The sequence below is a fragment of the Jaculus jaculus genome, chromosome 2 (assembly GCF_020740685.1).
Source record: "Jaculus jaculus isolate mJacJac1 chromosome 2, mJacJac1.mat.Y.cur, whole genome shotgun sequence".
Lineage (NCBI taxonomy): Eukaryota > Metazoa > Chordata > Mammalia > Rodentia > Dipodidae > Jaculus > Jaculus jaculus.
The window spans coordinates 175,391,011-175,411,907 of record NC_059103.1 but is presented as its reverse complement, the minus strand read 5'-3'; the positions used below and the strand labels follow the sequence as shown (position 1 = coordinate 175,411,907).

The window sequence follows — 20,897 nt, the reverse complement described above, 5'->3', positions numbered from 1 at the left end:
TTCCAATGGCCTGGGCTAGCTAGAAGAAAATAGCTAGTTTGGGGGAGAAAAGATCTGTGAGGTAATAGGGTACTACATTCTCATTTAATAGGCAGCTGGTTGTCATCCATTGTCCTCTCTAAGGAGATCAGTTAACTTCAGTTTTATATCCAGGGTTGTAACTAACATTTGGCATCTGATTAACTAGAGGGAGCTAATTTGGTATGCCAGTACCTCCTTACCATGCACTCCCTTTCTGATTGCTTGCATATGATGAGGTAGCTGCCAGCGAATCTATTATTCTGACAAATGCTAATAAGAGATAGGATTCTGATTTTAAATTTAAATTCACTGTGCACTATTAAGTTTTCTAACATTGTGTGCTTTTGATGGCCTCATTTGCATGATTTTTAAAATATGCGTTTCGAGCTACAATTTTATTATCTGAGTGTTCTTTTATTTAATATGTTTTCTGAGGAGTTCCTTTTCTTGGGGGTGTGAAAAGGTTACTAATCAATTTGCAGCAGAAATATACTGCAGTTGACTTTTACATGGCCTGTATTAATTGTTATTTGTCCTTTGGTTAGGATAGATTAAGAGTTAGCATCACTGGAATCAAAATATCTGGGATCAACAATCTACCTCCTCTTTTCTACCTATAAAATAGTTGGAGAGAAGTTATGTAACTTCATAAGTTTATTCTGATTTGTTTTTGCCTGTGTGTCTGTGTGTACTGTACTGCATGTGTGTATGCATGCTTGCACATGCACACTGGGGGGGGGGAGTGTACACAGGTGTGTATATGTGTGTGTCCGTGTGGGGCCCAGAGTTTGATCTTTGGCGTCTCCTTTGGTGGCTCCCCATCTCATTTACTGGAGCAGGGTCTCTCACGTGAACCCATACATCATCAATTCAGCTAGTCTAACTAGCCAGCTTGCCCCAAGGAATCCCCTATGGCATTGGGTTACAGGTGGACATCCATGCCTATCCTGCTTTTACATGAGAGCTAGTCATCTGAATTCTTTTTTAAAAAATTTTGTTTATTTATTTATTTATTTGGGAGTGCCTGACAGAGAGAGAAAGAGGTAGAGAGAGAATGGGCACTCCAGGGCCTCCAGCCACTGCAAACGAACTCCAGACACATGCGCCCCCTTGTGCATCTGGTTAATGTGGGTCCTGGGGAATTGAGCCTTGAACCAGGGTCCTTAGACTTCACAAGCAAGCGCTTAACCGTGAAGCCATCTCTCCAGCCCGTCATCTGAATTCTTCTCCTCATACTTGCATGGCAAGTTCTATATCCACTGAGCCATCTCCCAGCTCTTTTTTTTTTTTATTGTTGTTGCATGTGTAGGCATGTGATGTGCATGCTATGTGTATGGTGCGCATGAGTGTTCCCATGTGTGTGGATACATGCATATGGGTACACATGGACATTCATGTGGAGGCCAGAGGTCAATGTGAGGTTCTTTCCACCTTATACATATTTTTTAAGACAGAGTCTCTAAACTAGCTAGTTAGCAAGCCCTCAGCATCCTCCTGTCTCCACTTTCCCAGCACTGAGATCATAGGTGCTCACCACCACACCCAGTTCTTATCTGGGGATTTGAACTCAGGTCCTCATGCTTCTGAAGCAAGCATTTCATCCACTGAGACATTTCCCCAGCCACTATCCTCTTCTTTTAGTAGAGATAATAATAATAACATTTACATAACTTGGTTGTTAAGATTCCATTAGAATCACCCAGACTCCACTGGACTATGCTGCAGTAACAATGGCTCTGACACAGGAGTGGATTACAGCCAAAGATTGACTTTTTCTGGGGCTGAAGAAATGGCTTAGTGGTTAAAGTGCCTGTCTGTGAAGCTTAGGGACTCAGGCTTGATTCTCCAGTACCCACGTGAGCCAGCCCACATGAGCCAGATGTACATGTCTGGAGTTCATTTGTAGTGACTGGAGGCTCTGACATGCCCATTCTCACTTTCTATCTATCTGTCTCTTTCTTTCTCTCAAATAAATAAATAAATAAATACAATATAAAAGCATTAATTTCATATTCAAGCCCATCATGGAGTGGTTTCCCTCTTCTAAATAGCCTCTTCATTGTGAAACAGTTCTAAAGGAACAGTGTCTACCTGCCTGAGTCATCCCATGGGGAAAGGGGACAGCAGAACCCAACATGGCTTCATTATGTATTGGAAGCAACTCATGTCACTTGGATTCTTATCTAATTGTCCAGAGAACATCAGGTAGCCCAGGCTGGTGTCAGAGGAGGGAACAGAACAATCTGTACCATGCAATGAACAAGACACAGTAGATGCCCGATGCTCGTTAGCTGTTACCATTAAATCCTGTTCACATAAGTAAACAGTAGTGTGGGAATCTGCCAAGCTTTAGTGATATCTTGTGTTGGGATAGATAAGACCACCTGTGTGTCTGTCAGATGGGTCTGTGAAGAGCAAATTTCAGTGCTGAATTCTGCCTTTGAACTTTGCAGGAAAAGTGGTCTATGGAGAACCCATCGCAGCAAGTCTTGGCACTGATGGCACACACTACTGGAGTAAAGAGTGGCACCACGCAGCTCATCATGTCATGGGCCCACCACTGAGACCCGATCCTTCAACACCTGGTTTTCTCATGAATCTGTTGGCTAAGTAATCACTTTTCAATTGACTGTGAAATGTTTTTGTTTTCAGATTTTTTGGAGCTGAGGACTGAATCCAGGGACCTTGCATGTGGGTTTGCAAGAAGTCACCCATTCTACTACATCTACAGCTCCATACCTTATTTTTATCAGAATATTCTTCTTTACTATTAGTTACGTACACAGTGTGTATACAGTCATGTTAATACCATTGTTAGCCTCCTCCCTGTCCTTCCCCCTCTGCAGGGACCCTACTCGTTGGGAATATGGGTCATGCACTGTGGGGTTAGCCATCAGTTATGGGTAAGAGCTAATGTCTCTGTGCATAATGACCCAACATGTGGCTCTAACAATCTTCCCACCCACTCTTCCGCAAGTTTCCCTGAGCCATGTTGGATTCATTTTAGGTCTGCTTCAGTGATGAGGTCTTGGGAGCCTCTGTGTCTCTGGATATCTGGTTTGGTAGGAGTTGAGTGATCTCTGTGTGTATCTCCTTTGCCTGTGTGCTGGTACCAGGTTTACCAAGGAAGCAGCACTTGCTCATTTCCCCAAAACTCTTAGTTTCATCTGGGGTCCTTTTAAGGTGTGATGGGCTGGTTATCTCCTTAGAATCTGTGTCCATCTGAAAAAGAGAAGAAAATTCTCCAATGCAGAGTGAAGTTAGCACCAGATAAATGGGATAACCTTTGTTTTTATTTTTTTAGAGAGGATTAAAAAAGTGTAGGTCCTCTTGTAGTCCACGATTGGTGGGAGCTTGATAATGGAGAGTGGGCTCGTTTTTGGGTATGGTTCTGACTTAATACCCAGCCCCAGCTATGGGTTCTGTTCCACTGAGCAGATCCATTAGCCAAATCAAGAGCAGTTTCCCACCATGGATGTGTGCCACTATTGCACTTATGTGAGCATCACATCAGGTTGTTCGCTGCTGAGTAGCTTAGATAATGAGTTTCTTGGAAAGATGTTGGTCATTTTCCCCCAGTCGCTCATGAGGCACCTTCTGGCACTAGACAAAATTCCAGCTAGGTCACTCCATGTTATGTGTCAACCACATATGGTGTCTTCATCAGTAGGGTCTTACCACTAACCTTTGGTGAGTCAGCATGTACTCTGACAGAAATATGTCTTCTTTTGGGAAACCTTGTAGGTCTCTCTGATCAACAGCTCATTGTAGATGATAGCCACATGCTGGTACTGGGAGTTATATGTCAGAGTTCAAGAAGAGAAGGAAGAAAAAGATAAGTAATATAAAAAAGATAGAGAGAAGAGAGAGTGAGAGAAAGAGAAGCTGTAGAAGATTAAGGTCAGTCTTTATTATACTCTCTCTAGGTCCTTGTGATTTAGGTGTTCCCTCGAGTTTTTTTTTTTTTTTTTTTTTTTGGTCCTGTGTTGACAAAATCTAGGAACAAGATTATTGTATAGGTAACTGTCACTTTCTGGAGAGAGTGACCACTATTCTTGAGAATTATGCTATTCTGGGACATTCCAACATGCTCCCTTCACAGGTACTCAGAATTTAAGTTAACAGAAAATTTCTCACAATAGAATGGATAAGAGTTCACTTTCGGGCTGGAGAGATGGCTTAGCGGTTAAGCGCTTGCCAGTGAAGCCTAAGGACCCCGGTTCGAGGCTCGGTTCCCCAGGTCCCACGTTAGCCAGATGCACAAGGGGGCGCACGCGTCTGGAGTTCGTTTGCAGTGGCGGGAGGCCTTGGTGTGCCTGTTCTCAGTCTCTCTCTCTCTGTCTCTTTCTCTCTCTCTGTCACTCTCAAATAAATAAATAAAAAATGAACAAAAAAAATTTAAAATAAAAAGTCTGACTTTAAAAAAAAAGAGTTCACTTTCCCTTCTCATACTTATGTATCCCTGAGATTATTTGCAAATCAAAGAATTATTATCCCCAACAACATTGCTATTCTCAGACATTCTCACCTCTTGTCATCACAGTGTGTCCATCTGGCCCTGGGTTGCCTGGAGGAGGTGCCTCTATTCCCATGGGTCACCATGGTGCTATCTTCAATGGTACTCTACTCACAAGGAATTTCTACCCACATTGTTCCTAGTGACCCTGATGTTGGCATTGTTAAGTACACACAACTTCTAACTTCTAGACGAGACAAGCTCACAATCACAAAACTAGTTAGATTGGAGTTGAGCCTAGAACCAAGTTATATACCCATGGCCCTGAATCACGCCTATTGTGAGTGTATTTTTAGGATAAAGTTAGGGGAGTGATGAAATATTACATTAGTTGAAAATTCTGCTCATTCTCTGCTACATTGCTGTGACTTCTCATGAGAAGGAATCAGGAGGTTAGGAAACACCATGGTACTTTCCTCCTACATGTTCCATCTACTCGCCCTCTTCCTCTCATTCTTTTTCCTTTCCAGTGATGATCTGACCACAACAGGGACTGACCACTGCACTTTCAACACCTGCCAGAAAGCACTAGGGAAGGATGACTTTACTAAGATTCCCAACGGGGTGAATGGTGTTGAGGACCGGATGTCAGTGATATGGGAAAAAGGCGTGGTGAGTTTCATAGTATTGTCCTGTTTGTCCAGTTCAGTCAAGATTCTGCTTTTTGTGTGATCAATGACACAAAATTTCACAGAGAAGCTTCCTGATTTTTTTCTAAAATATTATTTTTGCATGTATTTATTTGGAAGAGAGATAGAGAAAGTGAGAGAGAATGGCTAGGTGTGGTGGTGCATGCTTTTAATCCCAATACTCAGGAGGCAAAAGTAGGAGGAGGGTCACTGTACTGTGAGTTCAAGTGTAGCCTAAGATTACATCAATAATTCCAGGTGAGCCTGGGCTAGAGTGAGACCTTAACTTAAAAAAAAAAAAAAGCAAGGTGGAGGGCTGGAGAGAAGGCTCAGAGGTTAAGGCACTTGCCTGCAAGGCCTAACAACCCAGGTTCAATTCCCCAGTACCCATGTAAAGGTAGAAGCACAAAGTGGACCATGCATCTGGAGCTCATTTGCAGGTGGCTATAGGCCCTGGCTTGCCCATTCTTTCTCTCTCTTTCTCTGTCTTTCTCTCTCTCCTCTCTCTCTCTCTGCTTGCAAATACAAAAAAAAACAACAACAAAAAAACCAAAACAACAACAACAAAAAAAACACAAAAAACCCTGCTAGGCATGGTGGCACATACCTTTAATCCCAGCACTCAGGAAAAAGAGTTAGGAGGATCACTGTGAGTTTGAGGTCACCCTGAGACTACATAGAGAATTCTATGTGCCTGGGCTAGAACAAGATCCTACCTCAAAAATAAATAAATAAATAAATAAATAAATAAATAAATAAATAAATAAATAAATAAAAAAGAGAGAGAGACAAACAATAGATGTCCTAGGGCATCTTACCACGCTCTATATTTCACATGTACCACTTTGTGCATAAGACTTTATGTAGGTACGAGGGAATTGAACCCTGGGTCGGCAGGCTTTGCAAGAAAGCACCTGAGCCATCTCCCCAGCCTCTGAGTGTTATTTAATACAGTGAATGGAGTCTGGGAATACAACACTGCATCCATACCATCCCACTCCACCTCAGGATTTATGGGCACACAAATCCTTGTCTTCTCTGGGTGGGTGAGATCAGTGGGTGCAGAGGCACAGGGGACAAAGACTGAGACCATAGAGGGTCGGTTATTCATTGCCTCTCTGAACTATTAAGGCCCTGTGCTTCACTTCTCATGTTCTTCTCCCCCCATGTCTGTGTGTGTGTGTGTGTGTGTGTGTGTGTGTGTGTGTGTGTGTGGTGTATGCACATGTATGTGCCCTTGCCATGCCCCGTGTCCTCACATGCAGTGGCCAGAGAGTTCTGCTTCATGGCTTTTCCACCTGTTCTTGTTTCAGCCAGAGTCTCTTACTGATATAGGAGCTTGCTGCTTTTTGCAAGCCTAGGTAATTCCTTGGTCGCTCTTGTCCTTTGCTAGAAAGAGACCAGAGGCATGCATGGCCCTGCCTAGCTGCTCATATAGGTTCTAACTCAGGCAGTTTCGGGCCCCCTCTGGCCCTCATGCTTGCACAGGAAGTGCACTTAACTGCTCAGCCAACTTGCCAGCCCTTATTTCTCACATTCTTAAGTCCCAGTGCTTTATGTGTCACTAGTGTAAATACTTGAAATGATGGAAATACACGAAGGATGTTTATTCTTCCCACCCTTCCTTTCATGAAATCTCTGTAAATGTCCCCCACTTACAGGGCCTTCAGATAGGATATTTTAAATTTTGCCATATGAGTCACATATAGAATAACAGCATCTAGGACAGACATGCCCACTCTGTGATACACAGGCTGTACCCGTCCCAGGATAGCTATAAATATGATCCCACATATTTGAAGATGATAACAGTATCATGTCAAAACTCCAGAAGTGTGGACAACCCTGGTCTAGAGGGAATTTTTTTTTTAAGTTTAGAGAGATTTTTATTATATAAAACTCAGAGTCTAAGAGAAGAAAAGAGGAGAAAATGCAGAGAGCTCCTGTCCATGAGCAGGTAGAAGTGGGGTCAAGCCCTTCCAGAGACTCAAAATGGGATCTTTTATAGAAATTCTTGAAATTCTCATGAATAAAAAATTTCCCCTAGAGATAGAGAGGAATCAAATGGCCAAATGTCAAGTGTGAAGTGTCCTTCGGGGTGACATCTATTGGAAAGGAGATCTAACAGGAGAGAGTAGTTCAACTTGAGCGTTCCCAATGTCATGCCTATCACATCTGTTTCCCAGGATTCTCTTAGATGACACATGAACCAGTTCACGTTTCAGATTCCTCTTTGATTAATTTTGCCTAGATATCATATCTACTTATCATTTTAATTATTCACTGAGTCTTGTTCTCTTCCAAAATGCCTTATTCTTTCCGTACTCATGGTGACTGCATTTGGAGGCTCATCCTTTGAGTCACTGCAAGAGCCAGTGCCCTGGTGCCCAGGGCCTCACTTAATGCAATCTTTTCTATGTCAGTATCAGAGGTGCCACTCAAAAGTGAAGTTACAGTCATACTGCTTTCCTCCTAAAAACCCTTTACTATTCTCTGTTACTGAAGTGATGGTATTTGAGCAATGAATTTACTATAAGCATCTTTAAAACACCTCTCTTAGCTCTACCTTCTGCTAATCTACCTTTCCCTCCATCTCAGCTCTAACTATCCCTATAGATTCCCCGTTTATTTTTCTTTGCTTAGATTTTTCTAGATTATAAAACAACCTTCCTCCTCGAACTTGTACTATTACAGCAAGTATCCGTATTACAGCAGATTTCATAATCTATTATAGTTCACAGGTATGCACACATATGGCTTTAAAGTAACTGAATATTTCCCAATAAAATACATGCAGTTCTCATTTTCTGAAAGATTACGATGACTTACTGCTGAGACTATGACGTTTAGGTGTGGCTCTTGGTTTTTAAAGTAAAGTAAAATAAACCTTAAGGATACTCTTATATCAATAGACATAAAGACAAACCCTTTAAGGTTTCCATATTAAACTCTGTTATAATAAATGTCCATGATTGTTGGTTCATGGAAATTTCAGTTGCACATAATTAAAGCTCTTGCATTGATGTCTCACCTTCCTAAAGGCAGCTGATTTAGAAACATTATTACCTATCTTATTTTAATAATATTTCATTTAATGTTTGCATGCTCATTTCATATGTCTTAGGTCTGTATATAATATATATTATATTATATAATAATATAAGCCTGTAATGGTGGTGGACAATTTTAAATAGGAATTTAAGATCTTCTTGACAGGATTTAGCTGTCATCATTGGCAATCATGCATGATTCTGGGAAAGATGGGGAGACAGAGTGGATTTGTTTTTTAAGCTGTCAGGCCTCTAGAAAAGTCATCTTCAAGGATCCTTGTGTGATGCCACTGTCTCTTCATTATCACTATGAATGGTTAATACTTATATAGTTGACTTCTCAATAAAGGAAATTAGGCACAGTTCTATTTACTTCAAGAGATGCAAGTTTTTTGTTTTGGTTTGGTTTTTTTACCTTGATTGCCAGAAGATATTTAATATTTGGTCATCAGAACAAATAATTTTCTCCTCTGAACTGTTTTACAGCATAGTGGTAAAATGGATGAAAACCGATTCGTAGCAGTTACCAGCACAAATGCAGCTAAAATCTTTAATCTTTATCCAAGAAAAGGAAGGATAGCTGTAGGCTCAGATGCTGACATTGTGATCTGGGACCCCAAAGCCACAAGGTAAGTCCGAGTTCTGTATTCCCCGGCTTGACCACGGAGGTGCATCACTAACTTGCACAGAGATTTTGCTCTGGCTTTTCTCAGCCTTTTCTTATTAGGTGGTTGATTTAGCTGTGCTCAGGAATTCTGAGCCAGTGCACATGATAAAGATTTGGATGTACAAATAGTTTTTGTTTTTCTTGGCATAGTGGGTGCAAATTTGTGCTGCATTGTGTGGAAATGGATATGTATAGAAAACCGATGTGAATTTACCACTTCAGTGCCTGGCAAACACCCGAATGCACATGGAGGGAAAGGTACCAAGCGATGAAGAAAAGGCTAAATTTGAAAAGGGCTGAATTGAAAAAAAAAAATAATTACAGCCTTTTAAAAGCTTTCAGATAGAAAAATTCCAGCACAAAAGACGTCACTTTGAGTTAGCCAAATTTTCCAGCTGAGTTCATCTTCACCTGTCATCCCCAGAAGACTTGAGCTTTTTTGTTTCCAGTTTCCATAATTTGATATTGCAGGTCTGGCAAATTCCACTAGCTCGGGAAAGCATTTGGTAGAGGTTGAATGTCTGCTACCTTCTCCTCATAGGACGTTAACACAGACAGCACTTGCATGCTGATTTACATTGCTCATAAACAGAGCAGTTGTAGCAGAGGCAACCCTACATACTTTAGCACTGTATGAGCCCACGTGCAGAAATACAGAAACACGATAGGCCCTTCTGCCTCCACTGTGTGGACTATTAGATCATACATGTGGTACCTTGAAGAGGACAGATGCTAGCGCTTCAGAACAACATAGCCACATCCTCTCTGCAGTCCCTTAATCATCTGAGATACAGTGAGAGATAGAGAGACAAAGAGAGAGAAGAGAGAGAGAGAGAGAGAGATAGCAGCCTGAGTGAGACAATATAACCTGCTAAAACCAGGGAACCCTGGTTTATGACCCAATAATCTATCCAATGCCTTTTCTGGGCCCTTAATACTAGCAACTCAAGCCACATCTACCTAATAGCAAGGCTTTATTTCCAGTTAGAGACCCCTCCCTTTAAAAGACTATATAAAAGACTGGGAAATGGCTTCGCTGTTAAGGCATTTGCCTGTGAAGCCTAAGGACCCTGGTTCAATTCCCCAGGACCCAGATAAGCCAGATGCACAAGGGGATGCATGCATCTGGAGTTTGTTTGTAGTGGCTGGAAGCTCTGGCATGCCCATTCTCTCTCTCTGCCTCTTCCTCTCTCGCTCGCTCTTTCATAAATAAATAAATATAATACTTTAAAAAAAAAGACTATATAATTTCCTTTGACCCAATAGCTTCTTCTGTTCGTCACCTGAGAATCTGCTCCATGAGTAGTTACTGTCAGTAAAGAAGATTTCAAATGAAGTCTATTTCAGCTTCTTTCCAGTCCAGCCAGGGCAGAATCTTTAGCATCTTGGTGACAAAACCCGGTATAATTTTATAGGGTCAGAATATTTACATGGAAACTTACTTTATCTAGTGCGCGAACACACACACACACACACACACACACACACACACACACACACACACGAGTTTACTTATAAGCAAAAGTACATAGCTTCTGAGAGGTGGTAATGCCACCTTCTTGGGAATGAGGCAGCCCTGTGGAGACTGAAGCCACAATAGCTATGAGCATGGGGTTTGGTACCTGTGGTTGGCAGGCCATGGTGATGGCAAGTAGCCTTCAAACAACACTTGAACATCATCACTGCTTTAAAATCCATGTGGAGCAGTACACAGAGGGATCAGCTCCTTATTTCTTGAAATAGCCTGAGACTACAGCCAGTCACGGAGCAAGCTCTTTGTTGTTAAACAAAGAGTTTTTGCCCTTAAGGGTTCAATACCTGGTAAAACCAAATATGGTGGGGGCGGGCAGTTTCTACCAGGCTAGAAAATTTTTCTTGGAAAAACAACAGGAAAAAAAATGCACAGATTAAGATTGGCCTGTGGATGAATTGGGCTGACTACATTTAGAAGGCCCCTGATATTTATGGCGAGATGCCTCAGTAGTTAAGGCATTTGCCTGCAAAGCCTAATGATCCAGGTTCAATTCCCCAGTACCAACATAAAGCCAGGTAGATGCACAGGGTGGCACATGCACCTACAGTTCATTTGCAGCTGCTGGAGGCCCTGGGGTGCCCATGCTCTCTGTCTGTATCTCTTCTCTCTGCCTCATTCTGTTGCAAATAAATAAATAAATAAAATGAAAATTATTCTCCTGATATTTTAAGCACCACTCTGCAAAGGGCTACTTTGCCCTAGCAAAGGATTCTCAGGCTCATTTTTGCAATAATTGAGAAACTATCAATAACCTGAGCAGCTCAAAAGTTGGTGCTATGCAGATATTTTTCAAAGTGTGTGCGTGTCTGTGTGTGCATGCACGTGCACGTACAAGCATGCATGCATGAATACAGTACGTATGGTATAGTCTATGCACACATGTGTGCAGATGTGCATGTGTTGGGCATGAGTGCAGAGGCCAGAGAAGAACTTCAAAGCCCAGTGTCTACTGCTCACCTATGTAGTTCCTTGAGACAGAGTCTGTCCTTCAACCCAGAGCTACCAGTTTCAGTCAATAAGCCCCAACAATGGTCTGGGCTCCAGCTCTCACATATGGGAGTTATGGGTAGATGTGGCCATGTCGAGCCTTTTATGTAGGTGTTGGGGAGTTGTACTCAGGCAGCCCCAGGGCTCCCAGTCCCTTGTGCTTGACCTGCAAGAACTCTGAACTGGCATCTTCCCACCTAAGAGTTCCTTTGAAACATCTTGCCAGTCCAGGAAGATCATAAGGTTTAATTATAAAACCTAGACAGTTTCAAAATGGAGAGAACTATCTTATGGAAGAAACATTTGTGAAAAAATGATTTTTGAAGGATAATGTCTGGGAGAGTCATAATGATAACGTTCAGTTGTGATTGGAGCTTGCTTAGCTCTCTATGAAATAAAGATTCTTCAGTATCATAACTGTGATTTCTCAGGTAAGAGGTTGATGGTGACTCTATTGTGACAAGGAAACTGTAAATGTACAACAGCGTAAGTAACAGGCTGTGTCTGAGGATCCTGACCTGGCTTTGACTTCATAAACTTGTGTTCTTTCTATGACATTCAGCGCCATGCTATCTCCTGATTATCAGAGCGCCCATACTATATATTCTTCATTTTTCATGGTCCATCTCTTCATCCAATCACTCGAGCAAATAACTCAATGTTACTTTGGATTTTGATGCTGTTATATTAATCTTTATCAAAAGTGAGGGGAAAACAAAAATATTCTGCTGAGCAATATGACTAACTAGTCCAGTGCCTAATCCTGTGGAGAGCCTTGGGAGGCTCTTCCTAGGCTTTTCCATTAACCCTTCACCTGAGTATGTCTACCAGGCCCTAGCATGTGAGCCCAAAGCTGTTTTAATTTCTGAGGATCACTTCAACTCAGGCAGAAAGCTCTGTCTCCATCAGACAACTGGACAAAGAGAAATGACCGGCATGGAAGGTGGTGAATAATTCTTTTCCTTTCTTTACCACATATTGCTGCTTGGAGGATATTTATAGGCTGTGATTATATCTCTTTGAGTCATGCTTTAGGCTATGCAAATTTAGATCACTTTCCCACAAGTTCTAGCTACTGATTTCTGTAACATTGTTTTGTCCTCCCTTTCTTATTCAGTTGATTCAGAATAGGACATAATGATCTAGAAGTGTAGCTGTTTTTTTTAAAGAAAAGATTTATGTATTAACTACTTCATTTCCCTTAATTATAGGCTAAGAATAACTAATTTATGATCAAGCTAAAAAGTGTTTGTGCTGAGTAGACATGACTCCAGGTCTGTTAGGTCAGTTGCTTCCTGTCCCCTTTTATAAGAGAACTTATATATTTTATTCTTTATATAACAATGGTAAAGACAATCAAATACTTAAAATCTCCTGTTTGTGTCTTATGGTCCATATATATATATATATATATATATATATATATATAACAGTATATACACCTTATATATAAATATATATATGGGGTATATAATATATATATAGCATATATGTACCCTATATATATGTAACATATGTGTGTGTGTGTGTGTGTGTATTTGTCCTTTAACCATGACTGCTCAGTCTTCTTTAGTACTCCAAGTCTACCTTAGAAGTGTGATGGATTCTTCCATGCCTTTCAGTTCAGGTCTGTTTGTTATGAACACTTTGGAGGTAGAAACAATCAAAACCACAATAGGCCCTGAGCTCTACCAAGGGCCTTTGAAGTCTCTGTAAGGCTGGGGGGTGTAGCTCCATGGCAGAGAGCTTGCTGAGCAAGGTGAAGTCCTGGCTTTGAAAAATTCATAAAATTTGTAAGTCTGTGTAAATCTGCTTTCTCACATGTACAATGAGAGTATTAATAATTACTATGTTTGTCACAAGATTATTGTTAGAAATCCATGAAGCAATATCATGTGTGGACATACCACACAACCTGAGTCCCACAAACTCAAGATCTAGAGCCTGATGGTTACCTTGCGCATCCTCAATTTGCTCAATACACACTTTTCAGGGCATTTCCCCTTCAGGTGTTCTCAGCTCATTTGCCTGTGGTGATCAGACAGCAGATGAACCATAGGGTTCCATTTTTCTGGCCCTCAGATCCTTAAAAACAAAGCAAAACAACAACAACAAAATCCTGGAGACCTTTCACTACCCTCTTATATTGCTATCCTCTTGAAGTTCTTTTGGAGTTCTTTTACTTATTCAATTATTTAAAAAAAAAAATTTCTAAGCCACCATCAGAATGTTTTGTGTTCAAATTATTCATCTTGTTCCACATGAAAATTGTGAGATACATGGAAAAGGAGAGAGGGGGAGGCTTCATGGAATAATGAATCTGGATGACTATAAGAGCAAGGAGAAAGTATATTTCTCAAGGTTCACATTCAAAGGCAGAGACTGTTACAGAATCTATGCTGTGTCCTTATCTGGGTTGATCACAGCACCCGCTTTCTCTATTCTTGGCCTGCTTATTATGAGAAAGGTATTCAATTGGTCTGGCTATTCCAAACCAAAATTTATGCTGATGACCTCAGCTAGGACCTTTCTGATGCATCACAATATTTTTAGCCTTCTCTTTGTGCACACATCATCCATAGCTTTTCACTGTCCTTAGAAATGGAAAGTATTTGCTGCTGGCTCCTCCAAAACCTCACACTCTGAATCCTAGTGAACACTGCACACCCACTTACTTTTTTGCACCTTAGTTTTCCTGCACAGTCTCCCTGCTTAATATTTTTGAAGTGTTGTTCCATTTTTAAAAATTGAATATTTTTCATAATAGTTTTAGATTTACATAAAAGTTACAATGACAGTACAGAGAATTCCCTCCTATCCCTCAGCTACTATCCACAAGTATGACCTTTCATTAGTGTGGCACATTTCTCACCATTATTCAACCAATAATGATATGCCATTGTCAACTAGAGTCCACACTCCAGATTCATTGACTTCTTTTTTTTTTCATATGTTATTTATTTGAGACAGAGAGAGGAGAGAATGAGAATGGGCGTGCCAGGGCCTCCAGCAGCTTCAGATGAACTCTAGATGCCTGGGCCGCCTTGTACATCTGACTTATGTGAGTCCTAGGGAATCAAACCTGGTCCTTTTGGCTTTGCAGGCGAGTACCTTAATTTCTAAGTCATCTCTACAGCCCTCAGATTCACTTACTTATCCAGCATTTATTTGATGTGCCAGCATCTCATCCAGGATCCCATATCCCAGTTAGTTGACAAGTGTCCTTAGGCTGCTCGGATCTGTGACAGTTTGCTTTGATGACCTTGTCAGTTTTGAGGAATATTACTCAGATATTTTGCAGAAAGTCTCTCTACTGTGATTTTTCCCTGAAGTACAAGTTTGAGGGAGAAATAATATAGAAGTAAAGTGCCACTTTTGTCACACCACAAGGATATGACATGGCACAGTTGACTGACCACCTGGCTGAGTCAGTCTTTGCCAGGCTTCTCCATGGTTCAACCATCTGCCTCTTCTACATTGGACATTTTGGAAAGCAGTTGCTATATGCTGCCCAAAGTGAAGGAGAGAAGCATTTAAACATTAGTTACATGTTTTCATTGGTCTTCCAGAACCTGGCTTGGCCTAGTTCGGGTCAGAGGAGAAACTCAGTAAATGTTGTTGAGCAAGGGAATGGGAGGAAGCAATTTCCCTTGCTTCATGAAAGCCGGTGTTGATTAGACAATGGTTAGAGGACAGCTGGAAAGGTTGTACTCAGCAACAGCTACGGCAAGGAGAACAGTAAGAACAGCATTTCCTCACCTTGGGCTTTTTAATATATTGCATATGACCTATAGATGCCTGTTGAAAAATGAATGCATACAGATAACTGTAGTACAAAGGATCTAAGAAGGGCAAGAGGAAGGACTGTGTTACTGGTCTTGTCCTGAAGTGGCCCCTTGATTTTTTTTTTGTTTGTTTGTTTTTCTAGGTAGGGTCTCACTCTGGCTCAGGCTGACCTGGAATTCACTATGTAGTCTCAGGGTGGCCTCGAACTCACGGCGATCCTCCTACCTCTGCCTCCCGAGTGCTGGTATTAAAGGCGTGCGCCACCACGCCCAGCTGGCCCCTTGATTTTTGAGGTTGGGAGCAATTTGCCAAGCAGAACTCTTAGGGAGAGGAATAGATGCTCTAAAAGAGTTGACTTCATACGCTCCTTCCCACTGACCACCCCACCCATGCTCAGGGAAGCAACCCTGATTAAGTTCAGAAAAAAAAAGGCATGAAAGTTTGAGGGGGAAGGAGGTATTCAAAGGAGGGAGAGGATATGCAGGAGGTCAGTGGAGGTGTAAATGATCAACATACATTCTGCACATTTATGAAATTGCCAAGGAACAAACAAAAATAAATTAGTCCTTTACAATAACACCTCAGGGGCCAGGAACTGAGCTCAAGGTTGTACAGAGCCTGGTTGTGCCTTTAGGATATTGTCAGTCTGGGGAGAGAAGATGAAATATAAAATGAAATGTTATCAGTCTAAGGACTTGCTAAGAATATCATATGGGAGGGGAAACAAGATACCATAGACGTTCAGAGAAGAAAGATCTTGTCTCTGAGAAGTCAGAGACATAAAATCACAGGAAAGAAGAATAGGTGAAGTGTCTGGTCCTGAGAGTCATGACTGAAGTAGAGGCAAGGTAAACTGAGGTACCTTGAAGGAATCTGGCATGAAGCAGTTCAGGCTGATTATTATTTGGGAGAGAAACCAGAGTCAGACTGCAGAGGAGAGGGGGAAAGGTGAGATCATGGACTAGCTCCAATTTTAGCTTTGTTTATTTCAGACTGAGGAGATTTTACATGGAATTTACCTTGTGGTGAAGCAGTATTTATTCAAACAAATATATCTGTGGGAAGATATTTTTTCTTGCAAGAAATACTTTCATTAATTTTACCTACCTGATCTTAATTTTAACTGTAGTTCTGTTAATCATGTAAGTTTTTCGTTAGATCATGCCATTAGATACTGGCCACAATTTTCCTGCAAAAATTCTTTTTTAAAAAATTTTTAAAAATTTTTTTGGTTTTTTGAGGTAGGGTCTCACTCTGGTCCAGGCTGACCTGGAATTAACTCTGTCATCTCAGGGTGGCCTTGAACTCATGGCAACCCTCCTACCTCTGCCTCCAGAGTGCTGGGATTAAAGGCGTGCGCCACCACGCCTGGCTGCAAAAATTCTTTATATGGCTGGGCATTGCTAGCTCACCTCTATAAACCTAACACTTGGGAAGGCTGAGGTAGGAGGAGTTCCATGAATTTAAGACCATCTTGGGGCTACAGAGTAACACCATGTCTGCCTGGGCTAGAATGAGACCCTATCTGAGAAAAATAAAAATCATTAACTTTTTTATTTTTTAGCAAAATCAATTGCCTGGTTTTAATAGCTATCTCTGATGACAGCACCCTGTATTGCGCCTTAGATCCTGATGGGGGCGCCCACAGCCTGCACTGAGCCATCTGAGCTGTTGGTTATGCAAGAACAAGGCAGTCTCTAGAGAAGGGCCCGTTTGCTAATTATGTGGGGTTTCCTGGTACAGGGAGCTTTCACTTATTTTCCTTGTTAGTTATTACTGGCATAAAAATAAGTGTGTTTGTCACACGATCTATAGCCATAAAGCCACATTAAGGCTAGCAAGGGACAATAGTGAAAAGAAAAGGAAGGCAGCCATCCTCTTTTCTATCTTTTCCTTTTTTTTGTAAACCTGTAAAACAAAAAACTGGATGATTCTGGAGTTAGGCATTTGACAGGTGGTGATGGATGGAAAGAGAAAATTGGGAGTGGGTGTTTGGACATCCTGATGAAAGATTACCTTAGACATTACTGGCCTGTAAAAAAAGTTCCTGCAAAAAAACATCAACTGCAATAGCTCTTCTGTGTCATTGCACAATAAAAAAAAAATGCCGCATTTAGTGCGAAGGGCTGGGCATCCACCTCTTCTGGAAGTGAGGCGGCTGCCATATTCAGCTTAAGGCTCACTGAGCTCATCCTATTGCTTGTGACAGAAGCATGTCCTAACGCTTCACTACTCTGGTCAAGGCTTTAAATCTAAGGACACGTTCCCCATGTAGATGTTTGACCCATTTCTGTAGAATGCTCTGGCATTTTTAGAGGTAGGGGAAAGAAATCAGGAATATGATTTTCATATGATATCAAGACAGAATCTTGTGGTGTCATGTGGCCAAATTGGCCAACTTGTTAAAAATCTGATTAGAGGGAATGGCATGGAAGTTATTCGCAGGCCCACAGCAGCAGCAATAACTCATGTTCTGGCAATCTAAGACCATCCTCTGAGCTTCAGTTGTTCAGTATTCATTAAAGAGCACTTAGTTACTATGGAAACTGTCCCTTTTCAGTATTTATGAGCTACAGGGTATCTCACAGCATCTCAAGCACACAAACACCCAGCTAACACATTGTGTGCATTGGAACACTTACCAAAGACTTCTGGCTGGTCTGGATTCTGCAGAGCAGGCATATTTTTGCTCCATTATTTTAGTCTTTATTATTATTATTTTTCACTCAATTACAGCAAGCTTTGACCTTGAATATGCCATTCTTGAAGGCTTTGTGTCAGCTTTTAGGCTTTTTCTTCCCCCCTTTCTCACTGACTATCAAGAAAACGAATTTGACCTTATGTTCAGTGAAGAGTAATGGCTTGTAGCTCTGAGTTCTGGAAGGGGCTTGTGTGTGATATTAAACAGAGGAAGAATGACTTTTACCATCATGAGTGGGGACTGTAGGGTGTGAGGAAAGAAGAAATGAGGAGCAAATAGCAATGAGAAGTCAGTAGGGATGCTTATGGTGTGTGCATGTAGCTGTTACCAGTGGTCATTTCAAAGAAGCTACCCAGCAGTTTACTCAGCATTGCACATTGTGGATCCTAACTTCTGTAGCTAATCCCCTCCTCCTGAGAAGCCTGTGCATACACTGCCAGACTCACACACAGCCCAGCAGCCTGCCTGCAAAAGCTGGTCAGCCTGAAGACTCTGCTTTTCACACTTGTTCTAACAGAATCTGTAATGAAGTCCTCCCCCAGCCACAAGCCTCCCACCATCCTAGCGCACATGGCATGGGGGGGGGGGCATAAGCTTTGTCTGGGTGTCTAAGTAGAAAGTGACGGCATGTCCCTTCATGGGGACAGCATGGTGTCAGGGCCACGGCTCAGGCTGGGCTGCGCTTTTGCAAAGCTCTGGGGGCACCCGACGGGTTTATGCAGTGATTGTGACTATTTCAAGGTAGGTGAAAGTGAAGTATCTTGAGGAATAAGTGGTTTTTGTTAATCCACCTGAACCCAGCCTTCCATCAGACAAGTGGGAAGCAGGACCAGGGTGGGAAGAGAAAGGCTCAGAACCAAACTCCTCCTCTGCCACTTGGGTTGACATTGGGAATGTTACTTGATTTTTTTTTTCATATTTGTAATTTATTTATTTTTAAAATCTTTTATTGATTTATTTATTTGAGAGTGATAAAGGAAAAGAGAGAGAATGGCAAGCCAGAGCATCCAGCCACTGCCAGCAAACTCCAGATGCATGCACTGTCTTGAACATCTGGCTTATGTGGGTTCTGGGGAATTGAACCAAGGTCCTTTGGCTTTGCAGGCAGGCGCCTTAACTGCTAAAGCCATCTCTTGAGCCCTGGAATTTATTTCTCAAAGAGGCAATATAATATTTGTATTTTTTAGCATTGTTGTGTTTAAGAGCACATGCATAAAATGCTTCGTGATTAAGTAATGCTCGATAGTACTTGGTATGGTATATGAAGTGGACAGTTTATTAGTAAGGTGGTCAACCTGTGGAATTAGAGGGAGTTGTGATGAGCCATAGCCGTCATTCAGAAGTCATTGGATGCTGACTTAATTCAGATAGGAACTAAGGATACTGGAACACAAGTTGATATAACAGCTGCTTGTGTGAGGGTTGGGGAGATGGTTCAGTGGGTAAGATGCTCGCCACACAAGCATCACAACCTGAGTGTAGATTCCCAGCACCCACATCAAAGCTGGGCATTGTGGTACGTGCCGTAAGCACAGCACTACAGAGGTGGAGACAATCAGATCTCCAGGGCTTACTGGCAGCTTGCCTAGCAGAATTTGTGAGCTATAGGCTCATCGAGACACCCTGCCTCAAGAAAATAAGGTAGAAAGTGAAAGAGGGAACACGTGTGTGCACCCACCTAAAACATAGCATGCATATATACATGCACACATACGCACGTGGAAAAAAAAACTTCATTTCGCAGGTTTCTTTTATACCTCCAGTTTTCACTAAAATTAAGGAGTTTGGCTGTATTCTTTTGGCTAAGACAGCCCGATGAAATCAGAATTCTCCTATACCCCTAGAGCTGACATCTTACAAAACTTACTTGTAGTGAAACTGTTCAAACAAATCAACCTAAGGTTTACTTTGTGGCCTTCAGAAGATATTTGCTTTTAAAAAGTTTAGACTCCTCATGAAGGATCAGAAAAAAAAGAAAAAGCTAGCTCTGCTGATTACACATGGGTAAAATTTTAACCACTATTTGTTAGAAGTTGTTTATTTAAACATGTCCTTATGCAACTGAAACTTTCAATTGAACTAGAAATTATTTCTGGGGACTTTACTACTAATGGCTATGTTTTTTTTTTCTCCCTCAAATCATCAAAGAAAAGCAGCTTAGACACAAATCACAGTAACCCATTCGATCTGTGAGCATTCGCCTCTGCCAAAGTAAGTGTAGGCTATTTTCAGCATTAAAACTGGGCAAAAACCTAACATCGAGGAGAGGTTGCATAAAATGCACAGCTTTAACTGCACCCCTGCTGTGGTTTCCTTCCCATCTGCAGGTATCCCGTGCTTTCCTGTGTTCGCATCAGCCTTTCTTCCCATATAATTCCAGGAAAATATAGGAGCACGATTACTGTTTGATGCACTAATTATCAAGCATTGAATTAGTGAACAAATTTACATTAAATTTCTTTCCTGAACATTGTTTATCAGGTCTTAGAAGTGGCTTATGATTTACATCTTACAGTTTCACTTTAAGTTAAAAACATAAATAAAGAGAGCCGGGCAGATGGTTCAATGGTTCAACCTGCAAAGCCTGATGGCCTGGGTTTGATTCCCCAGTACCTACATAAAGCCAGATATACAAAGTGGCATGTACATCTGGAGTTTGTTTTCTGTGGAAGCAGGCCCATTCTTATTCTCTCCCTCTCTATACTTGCAAGTATAAATAAATGAAACATTTAGGGTTGGAGAGATTGCTCAGTGGTTAAGGCACTATCTCGCTTGTAAAGCCTAACAACAACTCAGGTTCAATTCCTCAGTACACATGTAAAGTCATATACATAAATTGGCACGTGTATCTGGAGTTTGTTTACAGCAATTAGCAGCCCTAGCATATCCTTTCTCTCTCCTACCTCTCTGTCTCCTTGCAAACAAATAAAAATATTTTTTAAAAACTTAAAAAAAAACCATAAAGAATTCACAGCATTTCCTTCATCTTCTCAAATCCATTCCTGA

At 41.4% G+C, this 20,897-nt stretch overlaps 1 protein-coding gene across 3 annotated transcripts in view; it reads left to right on the top strand.

The window, feature by feature from the left end:
* Dpys (dihydropyrimidinase) overlaps positions 1-20,897 on the top strand; it is a 92,930-nt gene that overhangs the window by 32,414 nt on the left and 39,619 nt on the right. For all 3 annotated transcript variants that reach the window (XM_045143946.1, XM_004663009.2, XR_006635771.1), the window contains 3 exons: positions 2,475-2,631; positions 5,008-5,149; positions 8,703-8,845. In XM_045143946.1, coding sequence (XP_044999881.1) covers positions 2,475-2,631; positions 5,008-5,149; positions 8,703-8,845 — 442 coding nt within the window. The remainder of the gene's footprint in view (positions 1-2,474; positions 2,632-5,007; positions 5,150-8,702; positions 8,846-20,897) is intronic.